Source organism: Pterocles gutturalis, unplaced genomic scaffold (assembly GCF_000699245.1).
Source record: "Pterocles gutturalis isolate BGI_N339 unplaced genomic scaffold, ASM69924v1 scaffold39556, whole genome shotgun sequence".
Classification (NCBI taxonomy): domain Eukaryota; kingdom Metazoa; phylum Chordata; class Aves; order Pterocliformes; family Pteroclidae; genus Pterocles; species Pterocles gutturalis.
In genome coordinates, this window is record NW_010104426.1 from 1,360 (window position 1) to 21,104 (window position 19,745).

The following is a 19,745-nucleotide window of genomic DNA, read 5'->3' on the forward strand; positions in this document are numbered from 1 at the left end:
TTATGTAGACGTGTTCTGTGATGAATAAAAAAAATAAATATATCTCTGTCAGTTGTCATTAAAAAAATCAGCCGGAGGAAGACTTTTCCACCACTGCTGGTGGCACTGTGGCTTTTGATATTTGGTTTCCGAAGGCCTGCTGCTCACAGCATTAACTGCAAGCAGGAGACTGACTTTTCCTCTGTGATAGCCATAAGGACTTCTGTGCAAGGCATGTTTGCAATTGTCATGAGCTGGTTCTATGTTACAGAGTTGCTCTGGCACAGATCAGATTTTGCTATGGTGATACAGTGAGTTTCCAAAAGCTGGATTCTCACTTGTAGAGATCATAGGTTTTGTTTTGTGGGTTGAATGAGATTTAAAATGGGAGTTCCTTCTTAGAAATGAGTTTTGTCCTGTGTTTGCTGAGTGATTCCTAGGAGTTTGCTAGTGTAAAACCCCAAAAGAAAATAATGTCTGCTCAATTCACAACCATGAAGTGAAGATTAGTTAGCACTTGGATGACAGGAGGAGGATACAGTCATATTGGAAGCTGGCAGTTGGAGCACTGCCCTGTAAATTATTAAACAGTATTTCCTGCTCAAGTTAAGCTAACTAGATTTTCGTGATTTTTTTCCTGGACTCTCACCCACAAATTCAGGGAGGTGGGTGTGGCACTGCTGAAAGGAAATTTTGTATGCAATCCAGAAAGACCAATGCACACTATTTTCCCCCTGTTATGATTTAAGGAGCCTTTTTCACTTGGTAAATTACTTTATTCACTTCTGCTAATCACAGTTATTATTGTCCTAATGTATAAACTATTTAGCACTGGTCTGTTTTACTGTCAAATAAGTCGTGTGTAAAAAGTAAAAAAAAAAACCAAACCAAAAAAACCCCACAATGCCACAGACTGTAGGAGTATAGAATTGCCATGTCATACTGATTTTTCTAGTCCATTGACAGCTTCTGGTAGTGCCCAGTGCTGGAAACCGTGCAGGTAATAATCATGGAACAGCCTGATTACATTGCTCATGCATTAGCAAAACTTGGCATTTCCATTGGAACATTAACTGCCTTTCCCAAATAAGCTAGTAAAAACAAATCCAAAGCCTTTTTTTTTTTTTAGCATGTCCTATGAGAAAGGAGAGGGAGAGGTACTAAACAATCCTAAGAATATGTTATTATTCATGTTGTTATTTTTTTCCTTTTTAACAAAGGAGAAGGGCCTTTGCTCTTGAGGTTTCACAGTGTTGTTCACGGACTAGCTGTATGTATAGGATGGTGTAGGAGTATTCCTTTTGTTGGGTTGGAAACAGCTGCCTCTTCATCAGCACGTAAATGATGGGCCTCCTTGAACTGGGACTCTTTAAAGGGTCAATAAAAGACAAGTCTACCCTTCTGCTAGTGCTATCCCACTCTGAACGCCTCGGTTTTCCAAATCAACTGGCACGTATTACTGTAGTCTTTGTGAAGAAAGGCACTGACAGTGCCATCAATGTTTTAGGGTGACTTGGGCAGGCAGAATGAATGCCTTTCTTTGCATTAAAGTGGTGTGAACATACATACACATCAGTACTTGAGCAGAAGCTCCAGGAAGCTGGGGACTTGATGTGTCCTGATCTGGGACCCCTGCAGAACACCAGGGTTTCGTGGGAGAAGGACAAGGAGGAAATTGGCAGTGGAGCATAAGAAATACACTCCTAAGACTGTTCTGGATCGTTTGCAAAGGGTCAGTGGATTTTGGAGTCTTAAGAGTCTTCTGCACCAGTCTTTCTAAATGTTAAATACTTATCTGAATTATCCTGACATCTGGCTCACAGGCATTAATTTAATTTAGACTTACCTTAGTTCTGTCAATTTTCAGGTGTTTTGGGGCATGTTTGTATATGGGTTGGAACAGGGGGATTGAAGAAAGAACAGACAAAACACATTCCTATGTTGACTTCCTCAGTGAGAAAATGGAAGAAGGTCACTCCAGCACTTTCTTACCAAAGTAAGAGAGAAGATAGTTAGAAAAGTGATATAATGGAAGGATTTCACACTACTTTCATAGAGTTCCTTTATGCTGTGTGACTAGTGCTTTCATAGCTCGTCTTTGCATGCCTGAATGCAGGTGTATTGATTCCCAGTGAGAGAGTAGTTGTGAGCTGTGCTACACCATATTGTTCCTTCAAGGGATAAATACAGTAAGTCTGACTGTGACTGCAATCGTGAGATTAAACAAAAATAAAGCAGTAAGTAATTTTAGTAGCTGATTCTTTAAAGTCCTCCTCTTTTTGTTTAAGGGCAGTGATATCTTCCCGGCCCCCTCTCTATTTATTGGGAAATCTGTGTTAAAGTGGGTGTTTGTTGTTTGTAGAAGTAAATCTCTAGAGCAGCTAAAGGTTTTGTGTTTGGCTGTAACCCAGCACTTCACAAAGAGAAGATCTTGTGTTACAAGTGCTTTGGTTGATTTTGTTTATAATATTAATGGTAACACAGGTGGTTTGCAATTAAAACATTGTTTTTGGTTTTGCTCTTTCCAGGCAGTGCTGATGAGTAACATCACAGTAAATGAACGATTGATCCAGAGTCTACGAGGTATGTTGTAATACCCCTCTGCATCTCTCTCATATTGTTTTTTAAGCCCAGTTTTTTTTAAGACCTGCATTTTTCTGGAGTCATCTGAGAATGCTGCCTTTCTTCAAGTCAAGGGGACAGTGCATGAACTGTGGTGACTTAGATCCTGCATCTGCATAGTTCCAGTTCAGTGAAGTGTCAGGCTAATCTGCCTCTACAGTAGAACAGTTGTCCATGTAATGCTTAATGTAAGACTCCTGACCCTTACAATAGCAAATAATACAGAATAAAACTAGCTTCCATGTGTATTGTTAGTATATTTATTCTTCATTCTACCTTTTGCAGTGTATTCTTGCATTCCTCCCTGAGAAGTTTGGGTTGTGCATTTAAGCACCAGGAGAATTCACAAACTTAATTAATTAACTTGCTCTAATTAATTTCTATTTGTGTTGGTGCTTCAAAATTGTTGTTAGCAATTTATTCCTCAGGAAGCCTGGGGAAAGGATCCTAAGTTCTATAAACAGGTAGATATGTTGTGGTGCCTTCTTCTGGTGCCCTCACACACAGCTTTCTATCAGGAAGAAAACTCTTAAATCATAGATGCCTCTGTTTTTGAGGAACATAACTGTATAATTGCATATTATTCAGAGAAGTATTGTAAGCTTGCCTTTAGATGGCTAAGAAACATGAATGCTGTTTCATACCATGTTCTGATTAGTATTTCATAAACCTAAAGGTTTCCTGGGCTGAAACCTAGCGGAGCAAGGGTTTGCAAAAAAAATTATGAGTATCCTTCATGAAGAAAAGGAGGTAAAAATTGTATGTTGCGCCATTTTTGTTAATATGTTGGGCTGAAATGGTATTCTTACCCAATCCTGTGTCTCTTTGATGAATAAATGCAACAATGATCTATGCATTTGTATACAAAATGTAGTGAGCATGACAGACAAATGGAGTTAGTGTACTTACTGTCGCTCTGTTGTTTGATACTTCTGCTGTAATATATGTAGGCATATAGATGTATGTGTGTTTTAATATATATTTTAATCCTGTTTTGGTCAGAACACTTGAAAGAGTTACAGACAGAATATGGAAAGCTACAGCTGGATGTTTACTGGTTTCAGAAGAACCAGACTAACCTTCAGAAGAAGTTCTCGTATGACCTGTAAGTAAGTTCTTTCTACAAGATGGCTTTTGGAGTTGTAGGTGGCTTGGTTATAACTCAGAGTATTCTTGTGATAGTTATAGCACTGTTAGTAAGTGTACATTTTTAAGGAAAAAGTAACACCTGACACATCTTCTAAAATTGCTCACAGTTGATTTTGGAGACGAGCATAGACCTTGCAGTGCTTGGCACAGACTTGATGTTCCCACATTTCTTGATGTTCCTTCCATTGCAAGAGGAGCAAGGTAGCAGTATTCTTATTTAGGAGTTGAAACACAATGATGCTAAACTCTGAAGAAGTTTAAGAACTAAGATACAGGAATACCTGATGAGAAGCTGTACTTCACTGAGCTGCCAGAGGTCTCAGAAAATTTCTGGTACGGAGCCGTGTGTTCTGCATTACAGTTCGTATCTAGCCACGTTTTTTGTTGAGATGTTTTCCCACTGAATTATAAGGCAAGGATAACAGAAAACAAGTATTTATCAGTATCCTTACACTAAATACACATTTCTGGTATTTCTAGGAATTTCTCCTGGCTTCTTACTGTTCAGTAATGTTCTTGTTCCCTCTACCTGTCTTTCCCTCTGGTGCGTAGATCTGGAAAACCAACAGAATTTGCTGTTTGCGTGTAGCTGCTCTAGTAATAGGTATTTTTCCAGCAGCCACTGTTTAGCCAGATTTTGTAGGAATTATGACTAAAATCTCAATATGGCAATCAAAGAACTTGAATTCTGCAGGCTGAACTTGAAATACCTTTTTTCTTTTTTTTCCCTGGCTTAAGAATTAGTATTAGTGCTTTTGGAATACTTACTGATTACCAGTTGGTTGTGTACTCTTTTTTTAGGGCACTATTACTCATTTAATAATGATGACCGAGATGGATTGTATTAGTGGAGTTGTAATGATTTAAGACTTCTAACAGGAAAGTAGAAGGAAGTTGGAGACTTAAGTTTGTACCAACCTTTTATTAAGCCACATTGCACTTGTGTGCCTGTTAAGGCACTTTTTCCTTCTAAGTTTGTGGTGTACCACAGTTGTTCAGCACCATCTCTTTGGTGTTTAGTTAAATGATGGAGCTGGGACTCCTGGACCTCTGTTGATAGTTCTTTGCCAGTTAGAGTATCTGTTTGCCATCATCTTCCTCTTAAGTCTGAGATCAGCAAGAATAAATGGATCTGAAGGAATATGTATGTGCTCTACGTGAGAGGCTACATCTTTGAAGCACTGGATTGATACGCACGTGCAGGGAAGTGATACAAGGCAAATGTAGTGAGTCTGGTTTCAGAAACCTGAGGTTTATTACCTGTGTCTGGTGAAATTTTTTAAAGTACAGCTCCATTGAGGAAATCACTGGCAGACCATCCCTGCTTGTGGAAGCATACTGTAAAGAATCCCTCTTCATTTAACAGAACAAGGTTGGATTTGGAGGCCACAGCTCCAGGATCAAGGCTGGGTCAAGGTGAAGAGCTGAACAAGTTATAGTGGTGAAGATGGGTTTGCTGGCATCAGGGTAGATGTAGAGACAGCCGTGATAACTCAGCCGTGTGCTGTCCATGCTTAAGAGTGTCTCAGCTAGCTGGTCTGCCTCCAGTCAGTCCTGAGGGAGCTGTACTGTTTTCTGCAGTCTCTCCATGGGAGTCCATATCTTGGTCAAGGGGCTACACTTTCTTCATTAGCTTTGCTGAATAACACTTAAGTGTTCATTTTCTACTTCTGTATTTTTTTTGTATCTATGCAAGTGAGGACAAAAAACTTTGCACTCAGATTTCCATGGAATGATGTATAACTTGGGCACCCTGTAGCATTCACGCAGTCCTAGCAGGAGTATATATAAATGTATTTTTTAAATGTTGCTTGTTGTGTACCTTTAGGGAGCATTAATGTTTCACTGTTGTAGTAAGTTACATTACTAACTTTGCACTGTGTTCTGGTAGTTGCAGAAATAGACATCTGATTCTACCTAGTTCCATACAGTCCTCTTTGCTGTTACTAAATGCTTGCTTAATACTGTCATACTAAATGCTTACAAACAACCTTTTCACAACTTTATTATGAGCCTAGAAAAACAAGTATTATTAGAAAGACTCAAAATGTTACTTTTAATCTGTCTTCCTTCCTCCTCTCAGTATTAGGAGTAGACCAACATGTTGCCTCTCTGTTCATCTTCAGTAAGCCTTGGCAGGAGGGGGCTTTAGACCCACTTTTGTGCTGTGTCAGCATTTCTTCCCTTGGCTTGGAGTTGTATGGATGAAGGTTTTGCATCTTATTTATCAAGTACACTTTGACCAGTGAAAAAATGAAGAGAGTGTATTATTGTATAATTGAAAAATCTTAGAAAAACATGACAGAAGTCAAATGCATTTTTTTAACCGCACGTGTTGTAAATCACTTTTTAAACAATCGACTATTGAACTGTAGAAAAGAGCGATAAAATCAGTTGTACATGTAGAATGTGTAAGAACAAAATGTGTTAACTTAGAAGGCACAAAAATAGTTTTTCCTCATGCCCAAGTCCTTAAGTTTCACCTTAGCATTTTTGTTTTTTTGATCGATCTGACTATTTTCCATTCAGAAGTCAGCAGGAGTTAGTGTGAGCGTACTGGTATTGTGTGCAAAAGGAGTGCGTGTTCCTCAGCAATCACCTTACTGAAGTACCCATGGTGCTCACTGTGCCCAGTACTGTCTGCTTGCGGTAGAGCTTGTTCAGCAAAGACTGACTGGCAGCACTGACCCTTGTCTCCTGCAGTGACCAGAGAGAAACAGAAGCCTCTGGACTGATGTTCTGAAGGTATTTCCATATTCGGATGCCTTTTGATTCCTAGGAGTTTTGTTTGTTAGGTAGCTGCTTCCTTAGAAGTTCTGCTTCGTGTAAAGAGTCTGATATTTAGTTTGGTATTTGCAGCCCTGACAAGTGTAAGAGCATGAGTGCATGAGTAATCTTTTTTTGTCAGGGATGAAAGGAGATGATGATATATGCTCTTGCAGGACAAAGGCACTCAGTTTCTCACGGTGGGGGCAGGGGCAGCAAATCCAGCAGCCTGGGAAGGGAGAGGCTGCATGTGTTCCTGTGCACACAGAGCATGCTTGTATGTGGCCACGTACACAGGTTGACACGGACACGCAAAGCACAGGAGCTGGAACAACGCTAGTAGCCTCATCCTGCTCCCTTGAGGGGGAGGTCTGCTAGTGCAAAACGTGCTCCTGTGCATACGTGTTGGCTGGCAGCAGTCCTTGCACCACCCATGTGCAGCCCTCCTGCCCCAGTCTGACTCCAGTTGCTGCACCTACGCACACATACACACACTGAATAGAGAGTCCCTCACCCAGGAAAGAGTTAAAAAGGCATTTAATAAGAAATGGGACAGGGTGTGCTGATCAAGTGCAGGGCAAGGCCAGACAAGCGCGCCAACTAGCAATGTGTTTAAGTGTGACCGAATGTGTTTATCCCTTTCTCTCTCTCTTTCCTCATGCTTGTTCCTACCAGAGATCCATCCCTTTCCCTGCCTTAGGTCCCATAATAAGACTTGTACCTGACATGTTCTACCCCACATCACATAATGTGTCCCCCACCCTGGGCAGGAAACACCTTGGTCCTGGTGACTCATCCTGATGGGTTTCACAGCTGGACTCGAGGGCTGAGGTTCACCTGAGACAGCCCTGGGGCTGTGGAGTGGTCTGTCCCTTCTTCTGAGTCCGATTTGGGCTTCCTGCTCCCTTGTGCCTTTGTGCTCCTTTGGGCTCACGGAGGTGGGCTGTGGATGGGCTGATGGCCCCCCTGATGGGCCTGGGAGCAGCTGGGTCTCCTTTGTGTGTGCGCAGGTGAGCTCTTTATCACAGAAACTAACTCTATTTCTAATCTTTTGAGAGAGAAAACACACTACAGAGACAGAAATTAAGAGCTCTGGTTTTTCACGTTTGAAGTCTGTCACACTGATGGGGTGAGGTGGAGACACTAGTGCTTCAGAAGTTGTTGTATGCATGAGTATTCAAATGTCCAGAAATCCCTTTTATAAGAAATTAGTTTCTTCATAGATAACAAATGAAAAATTATGAGGATTTGCCACAGATGTTAAATGAACGTTATTTTCATGTGCAGTGTGGGATGAAAGAGCATTTACGAAAGGTTGCTCTCTTTGCAGCTTCAGGTTGTCTGTATACTTCGTCTTTTTCAAGCTTGCAAACTGAGTTGCAGGCAATTCTGATGTCCTGTTATTTCCTAGAAATTTGTAAATGTGTGAGTAACTCAAGCCTGTGTTGTTTTACTGTCTCTGGTGTTCACTGACTTACAAAGTACTGCTTATTTTGATTCCATGTATTACTACTAGCAAAATCAGACTTTAGAATAATGCCTAGTCAGGAATAAACTGTAATGAAGATAATTAATTTGTCAGTTCATAAAGGTAGTTAATTTGCCGGTTCATAGCATATCTGTCTACCACTCCTCTTCCTTTCTGGGTGTGAACTACAGAACAGATTTTTTGCTTTTAAAAAGGGGGGAAGGGTTGTGGAGAAGGATGAAAGTGCAATGAAGATGTTACTTGCTGTTGTAGAGGGCATGTGCCCTGAGAATTCCTCTGGATTAGGTAGTAGCTTATTTGCAGTTTGAGAAACTAGAACATGCCCATCTGAACCAGCTGCTGTTACACTGGGGCTATTAACAGTCTGCTAGAGCCAGGCTCAGAAATTCATACTCCTTCTTTTTTGGCGAGGGTGAGGTAAAACTTGCAGTATGTTGACCATGTTGTTGTCCACAGAATGCTGAGAGAGGTTTTGCATCCAGCAAGATGTGTTTGCAGGGTCTGTAGCTGGTAGTATATGTTGAACTCAAAGTTACCTTAGAGTGGAAGAAAAAAGAAAGGAAATAGAGAAAAGAAAAAAAGGGTTAAAAAGTCCCAACAAACTTCTTTGCTGCTGGCGCCAGCAGGGAAGAGCAGAGGTGTGGTCCCCAGCCAAGCCTCTGCCTTGAGTGCGCTCTCCAGTGCAGTGCGTGCTGACAACAATGATGATTTTTCACCACGTTTTCTTATGGCATGATGCACTTCTCATCAGGATCCACTCAGACCCACTCTTCTTTGTTCCTGTTCACAGTGGAAGCAAAGCATACTTGGGGTCATATGATGACTGGTTTCTAAGCTTTCTGCATGTGTGTGGTGGAGTAATGCTTATCTGTTTTGTTATTCACGAGGTCTTGTCCTTCCTCTAATATAAGCCGAAAGTTACAAAACAGGTTATGAAGAGAGTAAAGGAGAAGGGGTGATCTTGCCCTGATGGCAGTCACTTCGCCTGAGACACGCAGCTTGACAACACTCCTGGGGTTTGCACAGGATCCTCAGCACAGCCACAAAAGGGGAGAACACTACCCTGGCAGCTTCAGGAAAAACATTGCTGCAACTGTGTCCTCTAGGGCTTACCTAGAGGTTTACATAGCTGTGAGGGAAAGGAAGGCTGCAGAACTACAAGCAGAAGACCGCTGGTGTCATGAAGGTTAAGGCACTAATGGCACTGTGTAAACTGTTAAAAGTATATAGAAGATGTGCAGCGCTTGCATCTTTAGGAAGTACTCCTTTTGGAACTTACAATAGCTTCTGATAAACTTGATTTCTGTAACATATGCTTTTGTATGTCTTGCAGCACTGCAGTTTTGGGAAATATTGAGAAAGGGTGTTCAGTTTGCTAGCAGTAGCTTACACCTGCTTTTTATTTCAACTAGTACCTTGCTGTTCCATCTTCCTAGCTAAAATCCAAATATGCATGTCTGTTATCATACTAGAAATGCTTCAGTGTTCAAAATTGGTTTTAACTTAACTGAAATTGACTGCTTAGTTGAAGACAAGAAAATTCATGTAGCTTGTTGAGCTGGTCTAACAAAAGCAGTTTAAATTAATTTCTTCCAGTAGAACTTGGACCGCCTGCACCATAAGTTTCTCCTTAGGACTTAGGTTAACACCCCATTTTTTCCTACTGACTTCTCAAATGTAGGCACAGATTATAAAATGAAGAAAATAATAAAATTAAAAAACCCAAATGGATTAAATAATTTTACAAAAGAACATTTTAGGAGAGTGTGGATGAAAGTTAACAGCTGCTCACTTGTTCATGTTTTTTCCAGGTCACAGTGCATCAACCACGTAAAAGAATCAAAAGAACAATGTGAAGAAAGGATAGCTGAGCTTACAAAAAAAGGTAGTGATGTACCACAAATCAAAGAAAACAAAGACTTCTCAGAAGATTCAAAAAAAAATAGCCAGGTATGGTTTGGGTAATTTCTTAAAAATCTTAAGGAGTTTTCTACCTTTCTGTTATCTCCAAATAACGTGAGCCCATCTCATTAAGTTTTGCACTGCTTTCCTTCACATTTGTTGAATGTTTCTGATCTATGGGACATGGAGTCATTCCAAGGACAGAACAAGGCAGAGGTCCTGCAGGAGACTCCAAATTACTGTGTCTCTGAGACAGGCAGAATTTGAGAGGTGATGCTGGGAGTGGTGTGGAGCCCATTAAAAAGTATTTACACTGCTAAACTTCGGTTCACAAATCCTTTTGACTTTGTTAAAGGACTTAGTTGTTTTGGGCATTCAAGATGAGGATAAATGATTCTATGATTCAAATTGTGAACCACTTCAGAGTAGCAGCAAGCCTTGATATGATGTTGAAGTCCAAGGTTCTTTGAGGTCTATCAGCTATGGATTTTCACAAAAATCATAATTCCAGCCTTTTAGAGTGGGAATGAGGGGAAGATCCAAATGTCTTAGCTTTTTGCTTTTGGATATTGTGAGTCAAAGAACCACAAAAGGCGTTGCTCATGTTTCATGTACGTGACACGAGAAGGCTCACTAGGGTAGGGCAGGCTTGCCACATAGGGTGGCCGTGTGCCACCTGCCACCTGTGTGCCAGCTGATTGTTTCTTCCCGGAGTTCAGAGGGTGGAAGGAAGTCCTGAGAAAAGGAAATTTTAGATCATCCTGTTGCCTTGGCATGTGAATTCTTGATGCTTCTTCAGCAAAGCAGGATTTGGTGAGGGATAGGACTTGATTGGCTAAGTGCAATACATATGGCCCTGGAAACGCGCAATGAAGCTCCTGGGCAAGAAGGCAACTAATTTCTTTTGATGTACCGAAGTAGCCCTTTTTTCAGGCCTATTAGCACCAGTTACAGAAGTTACAGTTTTTACATGTGATTGCAGTGGAGCCCTGCCCCCATATCTGGGTGGCCCATTCTGATTGCAAAGGCAGAGAGGTTTTGGTGGTATATGCACTTTCCTCTTTGACTCAGAAAAGGCTACTAGAAGAAACAATTTGATGACTTCAGAAGTGGAAAAGTTAAAGCAATGAGGGTTGAAGCTGGGTCTTTCAAACACCTGTAAATGGGTGTGAGAAAATGGCTGAAGCATCTGCTCAGAGACTCTTAGGTGTTCAGGTAATGGTTCTAGTCTGTGTCCCGTCCTTTGTGTATAATGATGGGAGAGAGAACTGCTGAAGTTTATGACCTTTTATCCGGGGAACCTGCGTTGTATGAGAGAGCTACAAGATGAATGGAGGATTAGAGACAGGAAATGCTAGCCAGTAATCCCTTTCTTTAAAAAAAAAAAAGTGAAATCTCTGGTTTGACAATAATTTTTATAAACAGTGTCAAATAAGTAAATAAAAAGTAGTAATCGTAATAGTAAATATATAGTAATAAGTAATAAGCCCATAATTTGGAGATGATACATTTGTTTGTCAAACAAATGTATTTTGTTTAATGTCAAGATGTAAAATACTGTTTGGAAAGTTGACGTGGGGAAGACCATACTAGAGAGGTAGTCAGCTTAATTTGTAGTGTTGTTTTGTAGCAGGTTTTCGTTTACATTACTTGTACCAGAAGCTTTTGTTTTTGATTTGGTGTTGGGTTTTTTTTCCAGTTTGGAAGTCATCCCAGGCGCAACCTGAGGAGTCTGGCTGAAGCCGCTCTGCAGGACAATTTCAGTCTCCTGCAACAAGTCCCATAGCTGGAGGCAATCTTCACTCAAAGTAGGCAGCAGGCTAGGCAGGGCAGGTTATCTGTCTTTCAGTCTATAGATAGGATGGTCCTAGATGAGGTAACCACTAATACAGCTACAGCCTAAATATATTTTGTCTGCTTGTGTTCTCTAGTATCTGTGACAGCTGAAATAATTCCTGTTTGTAAGATGTACACGCTTATGTAATGGAAAGGTCAGAGTTAAAATAAAACAGCAAAGAAAATGGAATGTTGGTTGGTTAATAAATATACGGCTTTTCTTACAGCCCTGTATTGTAAAGAATGATGTGTACGTCTCAGCTGAGGAATATACAAGGTGTTCCAATTATTATCTTTTTATCCAACCACTACAATTTAAAAAATTTTCAGCTATGCCCTTTTAATTTATTTGTCACCATCATTAAAAATTACTGAGCTAGAAATTTAAAATAACATAAGTTAAGGGCTTTTGCATGCTTCATTGAGAGGTAATTTCTTGCTATTAAATGCAGGCTCAGAATTTTTACAGAAAAATTAATGCCCAGCATAAGGTGAAAAATGGTCTTATGTTCAGTTTCTGATGATTTCTACTGTAGAGAGTGACCTCAAGAGGCTGTATTATTAATAAAACTGAAACATTTTTAAATACAGTATTTTTGTTTCTATGACTAAAGGAAGATGGAGTTCTGAATATCCTTACTGTCATAAACAAATAGTCTGTGGCAATACTTGCTTCTCAAGCTTTCATAAGAGTTAATGCTAGAATATTTGTTGTTGGACTTCGTGCTGTTGACCCAACAAGGTCTTTAGTTCTGCCCAGCTTTAAACATTTTCAAAACAGCCAAGTAATCACATCCTACAAATCCTCCAAAACTTTGGCTTCTTGGTTATTTAACCACTTCTTTCTGCAGACATTTTTTCCAAGTGACTGGGTGAACACTTGGCAACTTAGTGTCTTATGTACCTGCTTGCAACAATGAGTAGCTACAATCTTATCAACAATTCTAACAGAAAACTTTGTTGACTGTATGACTGACTTTCTGTATCATAAGGTTTCCTATTCATTTGTATAGTAGCAGGTATAAAAAGTTTTATATCTTTGAATGTCTGCATGATTATTCTTTTCTGCATATTTTGATTTTTTTAATAGAACAAAAACCCAAAAAAAACCCCCCATAGAACAAACAGTTTCATTACAGTCTGTTGTTTTTTTTTTTTTTTTTTTCTGCGCTGAAGCTGGTATAGGGCAGCACAGGTTCCAGGCACATTTTGTGTTTGGTATTTGTGTGAAATGAATAGCTCTCAGCCAATTAAATACTAATATGAGTAAAAGTTATACATAGAACTTTACTTGATAAATTGGAAGAATTTCAAGGTGGTATACATCTTAGCCGTTAATCTTTAAGCAGGTCAGAGGGGTCAGATGCTGAGAGCAGCCTAGGACCAGTATTTAATGCATTCTTAAGTAAGCTCCATCAAGTTAAGCAGATACTATTGCCTAGTTGGTCAGTTTACATTTTCCTTCTCTTACTCCTGCATTCAGCATAGTTTTAGAACAGTTCTGTCCATGCTTGCTTAATTGAAGTCTTTCTCGGTTTACCTTAGTCCCTGTAGATTACTAACAGTAGTTAACGCCATCTGGTTTTTTGCTCTGCTGATCTTGACACAGTAGCAGGACAACAGTGGAGAAACCTGTGGTGCTACAGTTCTGTGACCCTCAGAAAATAACAGGTAGTGTTTCTTGTGAAACACTAACCAGGAGCAGTAACCCGACAGTTAGTTGCAGTTAAAGAAGGTGTGTTAAATTCTCACGAGGTGTTGTGATGTTATATAGAAACAGCACTGCATATTCAAGATTGTATGGTACTTCCATCACCAGTTAAAATTTCTGTCAAATATTTCAGAGTGTCTTAGGAATTTTTTCCCCTACTGAATTCTTATATAACTTCCACATTACTTTTCAAATCCAGGAGTAGTTATATAGACCAATGCTTACCTGTGTACATTCACTTTATAGGTTAATATTCAACAGGCAGCCTTGAAGCAAACAGAGTTCAAGCAGGCCGACTTGGAACAGCAGAAACCTAATGAAGGTGTACCTAAAGCAGTACCTACAGTTAAAAAGATAGACCCGCTGCAGGCTAAAGGTGAGATGAAAATCCCTGTCTTGCTAACAACTTGTTAAGAATGTTTGTAATTTAATTAAACATTTTAGAAACATTTTTGTACACAAGATTAAGGTGGAAAAAGTGACACCAGTAGACTGAACTTTAATCAGTATTCCAGATGTGGAGAGGTATATCTATTGAAGCATTTTTATTACTCGCATTTCTGCTCATTCAGTTTTGTTGTAACATGTTGCATGTAAAGAAAAGTACAAATATTTACAACTGTGGAGTCATATTCCTCATTTAATATGGAGAAAATACCCTGCTTTTGGAAGCAATGATTTTCAAGCATGTTTAAAATTTGCTTTCTTAAGAAGTTGGACACATCTAGCTTGCTACTGTTCCCTATGGAATAGGTGAAAGTTAGGCTTTCCATGCTTCCCATGTGTTGTTGTCACTGAGCAAAATGCAAGTAAGGGAAATGATATGCAGGAGATCAGATTAGTTAACCTAACAGTTGCTTTTTGGCACTAATCTCTCAGAAACTATTAATGTGAATGGATGTATCCTTGTCCATCCATCTCACATAGTACTGTGTGTGATAGGAATTCTGTTTCCCATTTAATTGTTCTTACATGGTATCTTAAATTACAATCTTGGGAGCAGACAACATCTATATATAGTTTATTCAGGCAAATTTTATCATTATTTTTTTCATTAAAAATAAAGATACACAGGGAAAAAAGATATGGTAATGTCTGGTAAAGCAATAGCCCTCCTGCATTTCCTCTTCATATATAAAAATAAGAACAGCCTTGATTTACCTGCAAGTCTGCCCATGTGACTGCTTTGTCCCAAGCTACTTTTGAACACCAAATCAGTTTTATTGTTAGTAATGAAATGTAACACACAGAAACCTGTTGCTTATATAGCACACTGCAATATTTATTTAAGCTGCTGTGTTTCACCTGCCCAATTTATTAACTGCACATACCAAAATTTTAGGTAGGTAGAAGTATGAATCTGTTGACAGTAAACAATGTCTCATCCTTCAGCTGTTCCCATTTGGAAAAGCATGGGTTGTCTTCTCTTTCTCTTTGGAACTGATGTGGTTGAAATATACTCTTTCAGAGGAAGAACAAGAATTGAATGAGAAAGATAAAGTATTTATTAAAGGTCTTTAACTTGTTCCACCACTGAAAGGCATAAGGTTTTTTACTCAGAATAATTTTTGTCGTTTACAGAAAGAATAAACAGCCTAGCTGACATCAGAAAACAGGAGTCTAAGGCAGAAGAGGAGAAGCTTTCTACTCAACTGAAAAACACACAGGATTCACTGAAGGCTACTGTAGGTCATAAGGAGATGATGCCCGAGTCAGAGAAGGAGCTGAATCCGTCTGAAGATGAAAAACATATAGCTCGGCAAGATGTGGTACAGCCAGCAGCAGAGCAGGCTGCCAGTGAGGAAATTGAGAGGGAGCAGCTCCTAAATTATGATGCTAAGCAGGATGACCTGCCCCCCGGAAAGACTGGTTGGTAGCATGTCATGTATTGTTAAAGAACAGTAAGGAAATTAAAGTGTAGAATAGGTCACGATTTCTGCAACAGTGGTGGCAGCTGGCTACACTTAGTGTAAGGGCTCATAAAGGTTAGTGTAAGATGTAAGTCAGTCCCCAGCAGTCTTCCATAGACTGTGAGTAAAGATGGAGGCTTCTGTTTGTGCAACATGGAGCTACCAGCGTGGGTTCTTTGCATCACCACAGCAGCCTTCCTGTCTCTTTCTCCATTCGCTGTACAAGGCATTTGGGTAGATCAGCCCTGAAACTTTTTGGTATGGAGGATTTCTAAGAATACGATGCATTTGAAAAGGAGGAGACATTAACCATACAAAGCATTGATGAGTAGAGAGACACTACATCTGGATGTTTTGCAGATAGTCTGTCTGTAGTGTCAATGTGTAAATGCTAGCTATCCCTATTTCAAAATAAGCTATCATGAATAAAACGTGACCTAAAACTTCAGGTATCTGAAGTTCAATATTGGGAGTCTGCAGAACGCAGACGAGATGTTGCAAAGGTATCAGTTTCTGGCATCTACCACATGGGACCGTAGAAGCACGTGTCTCCACAGCACTGAGCAGCAGAGTGTTGATGTCATGCCTAAGCAGACTGGAATCTAGACGTACCTCTCTTTGTCTTGAGGAACTTGGTCTCAGGTGGACCTAGCAGCCCAGACAGAGTAAACAAAAGGAAGCCTTACGGCAGTCAGGGTAGGAATTTATACCCACAAAAAATGCTGCTTATGCTTTTCTAGAATCATGAGTAATGAATTCATAGAATTAATTAGTAATTCATAGAATCATGAGTAATGATGTTAACACTATTGATAACTTGGGAGGGATAAATAATTGCATCTGCCCTGCTAAAGTAATTTTTTCAACTGCTGAAAAAGGATGCTGGCCAGAGCATGCTGTCCCCCAAAGAGATGTGAATATGTAAATTACCAAATGTGCTTCCGTTTTAATGGAAATAAATGGCAGAAAGCTAAGGTAAAAAAATCATCTGACAATTAGTGTAGGAAAACACTCTGCCATGTAGCCTGTGAAGCGTCGGAGTTTCTGTGAGCTAGAAAGGGTGTTCTTCAGGCTTGATTGTTCAACAAAAATGCCATACCTTACTGCATACTACTTGCTCCTTGTAGCCAAAGGAGCCTAAGGCAGAAAAAGATTTCCTCTGCAGTCTCTGAGAATCCCTTCGCTTTCAATAAAAGCTTCTTTTAAAATTTTGAGACCTTAGGTCTAGAACTGTAAAAATCTATTTGATGTGGTGGTCTGAACATAGACAACATAAGGGTAAAAATTTTCAAGACTGTTTCTAAGCCAGCTACTAATTAGAGGGCTTGGCTTGAGAATGTTCAGAACCAGAGACTGCGATCTCTCTTAACTGGAGTATGCCTATACCTCTATGCTGTTATGTTTTTCTCTGACTGGTCAACTGAAAAATAAGGGTAGTAGTTTGGCAATCAAAAATAATGTTTCCATTATATAAAGAATCTTACCTTAAGATAGCTTGCGATGAATTGATGACTAGATGAAGGGAAAGCTCTTCTAGAAAAGCACTTTAGTGTCAAATTAGCACGTCATAAAATACTCCTTTTTATATGCTATATTCCCAACTTTCTGCTTGGTGGACTAACTAAAACAAGAAGCGGGGAAGCTGAGAAACATTTTAGTCGTGGTGGTAATACATCTAAAAGCAACACCACAGTCAAGTTTTCAGCATTGGCTTCAGGTTTTACTCCTGCTTAGGCTGTCTTTTAATGTATTCTGAAATGGTTTAATGCTTTTCCTTTCTGTCCATGTGAGTTCTGTCTGAATTTCATTAGATCTTCCAAATCCCAGAAAAGTCTCTTTTATTTAGTTCTCAGGCAAGATTTACAACAAAAGCTGCTCTGAAATTTCACAGTTCAAAAGGAGAAATAATATGAAAACCTACTCTAAACAGCAATTCATTCAATAGCAAAGTAAATTCTGTGGAAGATTGTTACAGCAACTGTTTCTTGTGCAGATGACCTTATGGTATAGCATAAACTAATTAATTTTTTTCAGACAAACAGGAACATGAAGCACTGAACCAGGACAAGGATGTTGATTACAATTTAGATGAAAATGAAGCTGAATCAGAAACAGACAAGCAAGCAGCACTTGCAGGGATTGAAAATGGTAAAAAAAAAAAATGAAGCTAAATACCACATACTGAAAATTTTAAGATCATATCTTTAATGGTATCCTGTAGCAGATATAGCTAACTAATTTCTGTTTGCTCTTTTGAGCTTTCCCCTCATATTGACAGTATTATGACCTATTTTCTGTATAGCATCACTGAAGCTCCTGTTTAACATGGTGGGGAGGGACAGTATCTGTAGTTTTTACTATACAATACTTAACAGTCCTTTCAGAATTTTTCCTGCTGTGTTCTAGGTTGTTTCTAGATGAAAAACTGTCACTTCTGCCTCTTTAAGAGATTTCTGTACCTTTTTTCTTTTTTTTCCTAATCAGTTCAAAACCCTGAAGACACAAAGAACCACTTACCTGAGCAAGGTGAAGAACGACAGAGATTGTGAACAAAGGAGGTTCATGATGCAACTTAGTTACCTCTTCATATAAATGCAGCAATGATGACAGCAAAGTGAGCTGAGAATGTTTTGATTATCTTCTCAAGGCTTCAATAAGGGCCCAAATGAAGTAGTATTTCCTTGCGAAGTTTTAGTACTGTTTCAGTAATCTTCAGTCTCCGGAGACTTGTTTTAAAGCAGTTTGACCCTCTGTAATGACTCTTTCCTTCCTACTGATTGAAAACTGAGGCCAGCTAGCAGTAAGCATAGTAACTTTGAAGTTGGCTAACTTGTACAGTCATACTACACAAACAATGTGTGGAGTGGTAGTAGATAAGTCCTCTGTCAAGGAGGGATCTCTCCCGAGAAATCCAGCAGAGAAATCCCCAGCCTACTTTTAAGAGGAGCTAACTTGACAAAACATGGGAAGCATGAAAAATGGCCCATGCTGCAGTCTACCTTTGTTACTATTCTGGCACCTTTTTACATCAATGCAGATACTTTGAAAGCACGATTGCAGTCCTCAGATATTATGTAGTATACTTTCCTGGGCCTCCTAAATGAAATCACTAGCTTACACTATCTGTAAGCAGGCTGAAATACTGTCTTGTGCTCTTAGCCTTTAGGTTAAAAAAAAAAAAAAGGATGCTGCAATAGTGTCTTCCTATTAAGAGATCAGCTGGGAAGGTTTTTCGGAAAGCTTTGTTGGACTCCTGTCTGTATGGTTCAGTTACCACTAACTTGCGCAAGTTCAGAGTGTAAAAATTCAAACTCCTGACCTTTTTGTGACAGAAGCCATCTGAAATGCTGTGCTAGGACTACCCATTACTTCACCCAGCCACCATCTTCTGCTAAAAAGTAGAAAAGCAAATGCTTGCCTTGTAAGAGCAGCAATCATCATGGCTGTTCAAAGTGACTAATCTTCTCTGCCACACTTTTGAAGAAAGTAAAACCAGGCTGTCCATTTACCAGACATCTCAATATCTCCCACACACGAAGCTGTAATTGTTGTGAAGTCCTATGTAATGCACAATGTATCATGTTTTTAATGTTCTGTAGGCTTTGTCTTTTCAGTAACCTGTTAAGTGTAAACTAGAAACTAGTTTACTTGACAAAACCTTGTAATACTCTTTCCTACCACTAAGGCACCTTTAACTGTGCTGTGTGTAGCCGGTTCGTTTGAAGATTGTATTTGTGTGTGTTCTTAAGACTGACACCTGTGTTTGGAGCCATTTTTGTCGAGTATGAGCCAACCTCCATCGAGACAGCACGGGAGCAGACAGACATGACTAAGTTCCCAACCAGCAATTCCCTTTAAGAAAATACAGATTTGTCTTGGCTTTCTCTTAATGCACTCCATCTTGTAACTACTTTGGTGGTGTATCATTCCTCAGTGTACTAGTTTACAACTTCAGTACTTTGGTTACTGTTTTTTTCAGCATTTAAGTCTGACTTAACTGGTCTGGGCTACTACAGTCAATACAGCAGGGAAAACAAATGCTCGTAAGCAGGAGAGAAAAGGAGGTATGAGCATCTCTTCTAACAACTGCTGAGAAACCTGGGCTAGTAAGTTATTTTTTTTGCAAATAAGGGTACGTTTTAACATCAAAATGTTTACACATATTGAGTACAAGGGGCATTTTCTTAGGACTTCATCTGTGAACAGTTAAATAGCTGATATGAAGTTAATCTCAAATTTAATAGTGAGTGTTTATGATGGGTTAGCCCGTGGCTGGTGGCCAAGCCACACACACCCACTCACACAGTTCCCGCCCCCACCCAATGATAGGGGAGAGAATAAAAGGGTTAAATGGTAAAGAGGACTCGTGGGTTGAGATAAG

General features: G+C 39.6%; 1 protein-coding gene across 1 annotated transcript; it reads left to right on the top strand.

Annotated features, from left to right (window-relative positions):
• Positions 1 to 2,507: 2,507 nt before the first annotated feature.
• On the top strand, positions 2,508 to 17,913 carry LOC104471655 (Golgi membrane protein 1-like; the record flags this gene model as incomplete). Its single annotated transcript, XM_010087056.1, has 7 exons — positions 2,508 to 2,562; positions 3,604 to 3,706; positions 9,817 to 9,955; positions 13,701 to 13,830; positions 15,036 to 15,323; positions 17,399 to 17,512; positions 17,849 to 17,913. Coding segments are annotated over 7 exons (894 nt in total), but the record flags the coding sequence as incomplete, so codon positions are not given.
• Positions 17,914 to 19,745: the final 1,832 nt, after the last annotated feature.